The 8,034-nt window shown below is 41.7% G+C and overlaps 1 protein-coding gene across 1 annotated transcript; it reads left to right on the forward strand.

The window, feature by feature from the left end:
- Positions 1-527: 527 nt before the first annotated feature.
- On the forward strand, positions 528-6,766 carry LOC134294330 (keratin-associated protein 9-1-like). The gene is made up of 2 exons (XM_062965068.1): positions 528-2,492; positions 6,042-6,766. Exons 1-2 carry the CDS (start codon positions 2,297-2,299, stop codon positions 6,410-6,412), a joined length of 567 nt encoding a protein of 188 aa, XP_062821138.1. The 5' UTR covers positions 528-2,296; the 3' UTR covers positions 6,413-6,766.
- The last annotated feature ends 1,268 nt before the right edge of the window (positions 6,767-8,034 follow it).

Raw genomic sequence — 8,034 nt, forward strand, 5'->3', positions numbered from 1 at the left:
GGAACATAGGCAAACACAATAGACTTGAAACAAGAGCATGAGAGCTGAAACAGAACTTGATGGTAAGCTATGGCAATGTTTTCTGCTCTGAAGACACAGGTAAAAATCACCGAGCCCGACCAAGAGGCCATGAGGTCATGCCTTTGAGACCTGGGTCTCAGGGACTTCTCACTGAGTCTTTCTGGGCACCTAATGAATGTATCCTTGACTCCCTCTGTGCTGAGGTCTAATCTGATATCACTGGTAAACTCCCCATCTGTACCTGCAGAAGGCCCTGAAGGCTGATTCCCAAGAGAAATGGACTTCTCCCTGGCTGGACATTGGAATCCCAAACATCCTCTCTCTCTGTGTTGCTGAAGGCTTTCATGGCCGGGATCACAGGGTTGCCGCATGTTTTCCGGGCTGTATGGCCATGTTCCAGAAGTATTCTCTCCTGACGTTTCACCCACATCTATGGCAGGCATCCTCAGAGGTTGTGAGGTATTTGGAGAAACTAAGCAAGGAAGGTTTACATATATCTGTGGAAAGTCCAGGGTGAGAGAAGAACTCTTTGTCAGTTAGAGGCCAGTGTGAATGTTGTAGTTAATCACCTCAATTAGCATTGAATAGCTTCATCTCCTGGCTTCCTGCCTGGGGGCATCCTTTGTTCAGAGTCGTTAGCTGCCCTTGGTTCCCATGTCTGTTTGCAGAGTGTTGCTTCTTATTTACTGTTCTGATTTTTGAGTTTTTTAATACTGGTAGTCAGATTTTGTTCAATTTCATGGTTTTCTCCTTTCTGTTGAAGTTGTCCACATGCTTGTGGATTTCAATGGCTTCTCTGTGTAGTCTGACATGATAGTTTTTGGAGTGGTCGAGCATTTCTGTGTTCTCAAATAATATCCTGTGTCCAGGCTGGTTCATCACATGCTCTGCTATGGCTGATTTCTCTGGTTGAGTGAGTCTGCAGTGCCTTTCATGTTTTTTGACTCGTCTTTGGGCATTGCTGCGTTTGGTGGTCCCTATGGAGACTTGTCCACAGCTGCATGGGATACGGTAGACTCCTCTTGTCTTTCGCTGACTGTAGCATTTGTTGGATTTTCTTTGTGGGTCTGTAGATAGTTTGTAGGTTGTGCTTCTTCGTCAGTTTGCCTATGCGGTCAGTGGTTCCCTTGATGTCTGATAAGAACACCTTTCCTCTGGGTGGATCTTTGTCTTGACTCTCATGGCTTATTCTTGGCCTTGCATCTCTTCTGATGTCCATGGTGGAATCTCCATTGGCCTGGAGAGCCCAGTTTAGGTGGTTTAGTTCACCTTGGAGGAGGTGAGGTTCGCAGATTCTTTGTGCACAGTCTGTCAGGACTTTGATTGTGTTTCTTTTTTGACTTGGGTGATGGTTGGAGTTTTTATGAAGGTATCTATTTGTGTAGGTTTTCTGTAAACTGTGCGGCCCAATTGTTGATTGGGTTTGAGGATGACCAGAACATCTAGAAATGGCCGTTTTCCTTCTTTTTCTTTTTCCATGGTGAATTGGATGTTTGGGTGGATGCTGTTGAGGTGGTCCAGGAACATGCTGAGTTCCTCTTCTCCATGGCTCCAAATGGTGAAGGTTTCATCAACATATCTGAACCATACAGTTGGCTTTTTTGGTGCTGTTTCTAGGACTTGTTTTTCAAAGTGTTCCATATAGAAATTTGCTACTACTGGGCTGAGAGGGCTCAGTTCCATAATGCCTCTGGAACATGGCCATACAGCCCGGAAAACATACAACAACCCTATCGTCTCTCTCCTCTGCTGTGGCCAACACTTCTCTCTGATCATACACAGACTCGTCAATGAAAAACCCATCATCCCGCTCATCCTCTGAATGCCCAGCAACTTGCTGCTGAAGCCCAACACCGACATTCTCAGAGTCTTGAAATAGAACCAGGTTGCATTTCACATATAAAATTCAATCCGTTGCTCAAAATTGTTAAAATTTCCATTTTGTAGATATCAGTTGTAGAATTGGACAACAACATGTTGAATCACCAAGAATACTAGCAGGCTGTTTTTTTTTTTAATCTGAGTGATCATAATTAAAATCAAAATTAAATATTTTGGAAAAAATGCATGGATTGAAATGGACATTGAATTTACTTGTCGGTTCTGATTCTTGTGCTGAATAACTGGTTTCCATCCCATCCCCTTCCTGTTTACAGACAGTTTGAAGCCAAAGGGAAAGAGAGAAATGAGTAAATACAGGGTGGAATTCAAGGAAGGTTAAAATATGTAAAGCCGCTAAATAGCTATTGGCAGAAAATTGTTCCATCAATGGGATATGGAATTGAGATACAGTTCACAGAGTAAGCTAAAATTAAGTCCTCCGGCAAAAAAAAGAAAGAAAAGAAGAAGTCACCTCCTGTTATTAACTTGTTACAGAAGTGAGTATAAAAGGACATCTTCATCTCCCTGTTCTTCAGCATCTTCTCTCGACTTGCAGTGTACAATCATTTCTGCTCAGCTTCCATCACTTGGTAAGTCCATTTCTGTTCACTCTCTCCAAACTCTCTTCTAGTTTACATTCTAGTTTGTTGTCTAGTTTCCCTCTGTGTCACACTGTGGGGAAGAGATGTTGGATGTTTCTTTAATTATTTATATATATTATATTATAATTTATATTATAACCACTGCCACCAATTATTAAAAATGTTTTTATTTAAACGCTGCCACCAAATGTAAAGATGTTTATAATGCGGCCACCAGATTCAAAGGGGATTATCAACGCTTGCCACCACTATGGGAAGATATAGCCACTAGCTACTTAGAGAGGAGATCTTTTAAATTTTGTTTTTCTTCTTTCTTCTTGTTTGCTTTTGATGGTAATATATATATGACAGAAGCTGAGATGTTTAAAAGAACAATAACACGTTTATTCAGGCACAAAGCTTAATGGTTACAGTAACTTTCTCTTTAGAAGCACTTTAGTTAACAGTTGCAAAGCTAGAATGAGGTGTTTCAAACTTCTTAAAATTTCACATCTTTCTCTACTGCTCTAAATTGCAATCACCCTGTGAATTACAATCACAGATTATCTGTTCCTCATCAGGAGACAGACTACCTTAAAATAAATCACCAAACTTATTTTAAACTTACTCAAAAATAAGCATTTGAGCCTCCCTGATCCCTTCAACTGAGGATCAGTCTTCACTGTACCTCATCAGGACACAGACTAACTGCTTCTTTTTCAAACCTGCACTTCTCCACCAAAACGGCAGTTGGCCCCGCCCACTTTTCCATGGCAACCAACTCTTGAGTGCAGAGACGTAATAACTGAAATATTGACCCTTTTAAAACACAATTAAACATGACATCTGTAAACTAAAAAATTCACACTTCGTTACGCACACCAACTAAGAAGTGGATGTGTTTCATATCAAGGAGACAGAGATAGGTTTCTAGTAGATCTTTTCAAAGCTGGTGGAGATACATTTCTTCATCATAATGGTCCTACAAACTGCCTTACAAAACATAGACTATTATAGCACCTTGTGGAAGGTTGGGAAGATCTACAAGTATGGATTATCTCACCAGTGAAGGTCTTCTAGGTTTATCCTAGCTTCCCATCAAGAGAAGATGGGAAGATGTAGACCTTTCAGGCTAGATGAGACTTATGGAAGCTGGAGCCCCCAACCAACATCTGGAGGTGTGTGGAGCTTCTCCACTTTATAGTATGGAGCAATGTGATCTTCTTTCTCTCACACTGCATTCACACTTGGGACTTTATAGCTGCAAATTGGTTGGTTCTTTCTCCATGCTTGAAGCATCTCAGAAACTCAAAAATTTGTTCCTTCATATATCTATTGGTGGGACTAAGGTCCCTTTCACACAGCAGTATAAAATCCACAGTGTGGACTCAGATAATCCAGTTCAAAGCAAATATTGTGGATTATCTGACTTGGCATTCTGGGTTATATGGCTGTGTGGAAGGGGTCTTAGAAAGGCATTGTTATTATCTCAGAATATATACATCAGAAGACTATATACCCTGTTTCCCTGAAAATAAGACATCCCCAGAAAATAAGACCTAGTAGAGGTTTTGCTGAATTGCTAAATATAAGGCCTCCCCTGAAAGTAAGACCTAGCAAAGTTTTTGTTTGGAAGCATGCGGGATCGGTAAATGTACATACCATAGATTGTTGTACATGGAAATAAAGGTAGTAACAAGAAATAATAATAATAATAATAATAATAATAATAAAAAAACTTTATTCTTGTATCCCACCTCCATCTCCCAGAAGGGACTCAGGGCAGCTTCCACAGGGACAAGCCCAACAACAACATAAATTTACATACGAACAGAAATTTAAAACAGTAATTTTAAAACAGTATAGCAATAAAATATAATATAGAAATTCTTGAAAGGATTCAGTTTGGTTATGCTGTTTTGTGATGACAACTACTGTACAGTAGATAATAAATTTTCATTTTTAAAAATTCAACCATAAATGTGAATTCGTTTTTGTGGAAAACTAAGACATCCCCTGAAAATAAGACCTAGCACATCTTTGGGAGCAAAAATTAATATAAGACACTGTCTTATTTTTGGGGAAACAGGGTGTGTGTGTATATGTATATGTGTGTGTGTGTGTGTGTGTGTGTGTGTGTGTATATATATATATATATATATTCAACAAGATCACTGATGTCCCAATAAGATCTTTGCTACTCAAATGACCCCCAACCCCCAAATTTCCCTAAATTTTACATTGGGAGGGAGCAGAATTTATTTAAGAAATCAATGGTCCCATAGATACCCTTAACCCAGTCATAATGCATGCTGATGGAAGCTAGGACAAACCTAGAAAATCTTCATTGGTGAGACAATCCATATCTGTAGATCTTAGAACTTACCAGCATTTCTTCCACTTCATCCAGCCCTTTCCACCACTTTGGCGTGACTCAAATGCTACACCTCGTGGAAAGAAAATGAATTGCTTTCTATTCTTTTCTGTATTCTCAGCAAAGGTGTTGCTGGAAGGCAAATTTCAGCATAGGCTCAGTTCTAGGTCTTAATGAAATTAACCTGCACTGTGACTCCTGTGTCAATAGTTGATTCTATGGGTCTACTCTAGTTGGGATGGACCAATGAGAATCAAAGTACTCATTTGGCTTCATCTGATCCCTCCCTCATCTATATATATAAAAGGGTAATGAAATTTCGGCCTAGGACAAAACAACAAAACTACACATCCCAGAAACACTAAACTTGGCAACACAACCCCTCATCCATGCCTCTAGGTTGATACAACAAAAAGAAAAGAAAAATAAAGTCCTAATTAGAGGGAGAGGAATAATTATTTTTATCCAATTGCTGCCAGTTAGAAGGCTAAGCTCTGCCCACTTGGTCTCCTAGCAACCTACTCAGCCCAGGCAGAGTTAGGCCTCACTTAGGCCTCTTCCACACTGCATATAAAATACAGATTATCAGATTTTAATTGGATTATATGGCAGTGTAGACTCAAGGCCCTTCCACACAGCTATATAGCCCATTATAGACCGGGCTGTGGTGCAGGCTGGAGAGCAAGCCAGCTGCAACCAGCTGCAATGAATCAGTCTGACCAGGAGGTCATGAGTTCGAGGCCCGCTCGGAGCCTATGTTTGTCTTGTCTTTGTTCTATGTTAAAAGGCATTGAATGGTTGCCTATATGTGTAATGTGATCCACCCTGAGTCCCCTTCGGGGTGAGAAGGGCGGAATATAAACGCTGTAAATAAATAAATAATAAATAAATTTATAATCTTATATTATCTGCTTGGAACTGGATTATCTTCAGTCCACACTGCCATGTGATCCACTTCAGTGTGCATTTTATCTAGCTGTGTAGAAGGGGCCTCATATCATCCAGTTCTAAGCAGATAATATAAGATTATAAATATACAGTAGAGTCTCACTTATCCAACATAAACACGGCCCTTTACCTTAACCACCAATTCCTCAATACATTATTTCCCATACCACCATATTTCGCCACAGCAACGCGTGGCCGGGCACAGCTGGTGATAATATATTTTTTCTTTCTTTTAGATTCAACTGGCAATATGTTTTGTGGAAACCCATGTTATAGACCCACTTGCACCATCCCATCCTGCTCCTCTGCCCCTGTCATTCCTCTTGGGGGTTGTTATGGTGGTAGTGCTGCACCTGCAAGCAGCCTTGGGATCGTTCCCGGAGTCAATCCTTCCTGCATCAACCAGCTCCCACCCTCCGAAGTGGTGATCCAGCCATCTCCGACCATTGTGACCATTCCTGGACCCATTCTCTCCGCCAGCTGCGAGCCCTTGGCCGTCGGAGGCTACACTCCTTGCGCTTCAGGATCCGGAGGGTACCTTGGGTACGGCCGTGGTAGCTGCTGCCGGCCGAGACGCAGGTTTAGCATCTGTGGATCTCCGTGCTAAACCCAAGGAAACCCAACCCAACAAGGATTTGACCACTGCAATATGAACGTTTGACAAAGTGTATGGACTGGTCCTTCAGAACTACTGAGAACCTGTCGTTCTGATGGACGTCCGTCAAAACAGGGAGGCACCTCTGAAAATCAGGTTGATTTATTTCTAAGTGCTTTCCCTGACATCTGTGCTTCCTTCTGCTGTGCCTCAGCACATCTTTGCGGTAGCGCCTTGTTAAAATCATGAGTAGAGCAGCTCCAGTTTTAGCGTTTTTTCTACTCGAAGCTAAGAGGGAGAACTGTGTAGGGAATCTTTTTGTTTTCATGCTTTAACAAACCATCAATAAACTTTTCTTGCATCAAAGTTTTCTGTCCTTTGTGTTTCTTGGTAACGATAACTGAGCTCGAATGCAATAAGACGTTTGGACATTGCAAAACAAGGTAGTGAATATATCCTTACACAATATGTCAACATGTTTTTTTTTCTTTCTTAAAAAATATAATCTTTATTAGAGCTTTTTTTTCAAATTGCATCTTAAAATGAAAAGATAGATATAGGTTAGATAGAGAAATAAGTGATAGAAAAAAAGAAGAAAAGATAGAAAACAGTTTAAAAAACTATAAAAACAGAAGGTTTTATTAGTTTTGACTTCCGAGCATCTTCTCAGAGGTTTTCTTCCTTTTCTTTCTTTTTTCATTATTTCTCTTTAACTCTCTTTCCTTGTCTTCTTTCTCTTTTCCTGCTCCGGTGGGAGTTTTCCTTTTCTTTCTCAAACTGCCAACCTTTCAATCAGGAGGATTTTCTGCAGATAGTAGTTTAGCCTGCTGTGCTTAATTTGTAAAATCTTAATGTAATTTGATGTTTAATAGGCTTTTCCTCAATCCCTCCTTATTATCCAACATTTTCGCTTATCCAATGCTTTTATTTTTCAGTGATTGGTTTGGGGGTGTTCACCTACACTTGAAAAATACCTAGGGCTGGCTCTGCCCCTCACTGTTAGGAATTGTGGGAGTTGAAGTCCAAAACAACCAGAGGGCAGAAGTTTGCCTATGCCTGCTGTAAAGTAAACAAATGCAACTCGGCAGCACTTTTAACTGCCACGACTCAATGCTATAGAATCCTGGGAGTTTCAGAAAGTCTTCGAGCCGGTGACTCCCTCCCTCAAGCCCAGGTATCTGAAGCAACCAATCAGGCCGCACCTCAGCTCTCCCCGGGAGTGCTCAGAGAGCTCCTTCAACCCCCTCCTGAACCCCCCACCCACCCGAGTCCCGTCTTATGGTGCTGAGGAGTTGGGTGAGGACTTGGGACTGCTGCAGGAAGTGCCACAGGTCGAAGGGTCTGCCTGCCTTGGCCGCTCCATAGGCCCACTGGGAGCAAGCTGTGGCCTCCACACCCGAACTTGATGGCCTCCTCCTCAGGCCACGCCCCCAGGGAGGAGACTTCAACTCCCAACAGCCTCACTGCTTTGGCTGATGCTCGGGGTTGGTGGGAACTGGAGTCCAAAACACCTGGGTCACCACCGAAACTTGGGAAGCACTTGAAAGAAGTGACTCTGCGCCTTTGCTTTAAAGTGACGGCACCTCGGTGCCACTTTTAACTGCCATGGTGGCCCGGCTGCTATGGATTCCAGG

This window comes from Anolis carolinensis, unplaced genomic scaffold (genome assembly GCF_035594765.1).
Source record: "Anolis carolinensis isolate JA03-04 unplaced genomic scaffold, rAnoCar3.1.pri scaffold_14, whole genome shotgun sequence".
NCBI classification, from domain to species: Eukaryota; Metazoa; Chordata; class Lepidosauria; order Squamata; family Dactyloidae; genus Anolis; species Anolis carolinensis.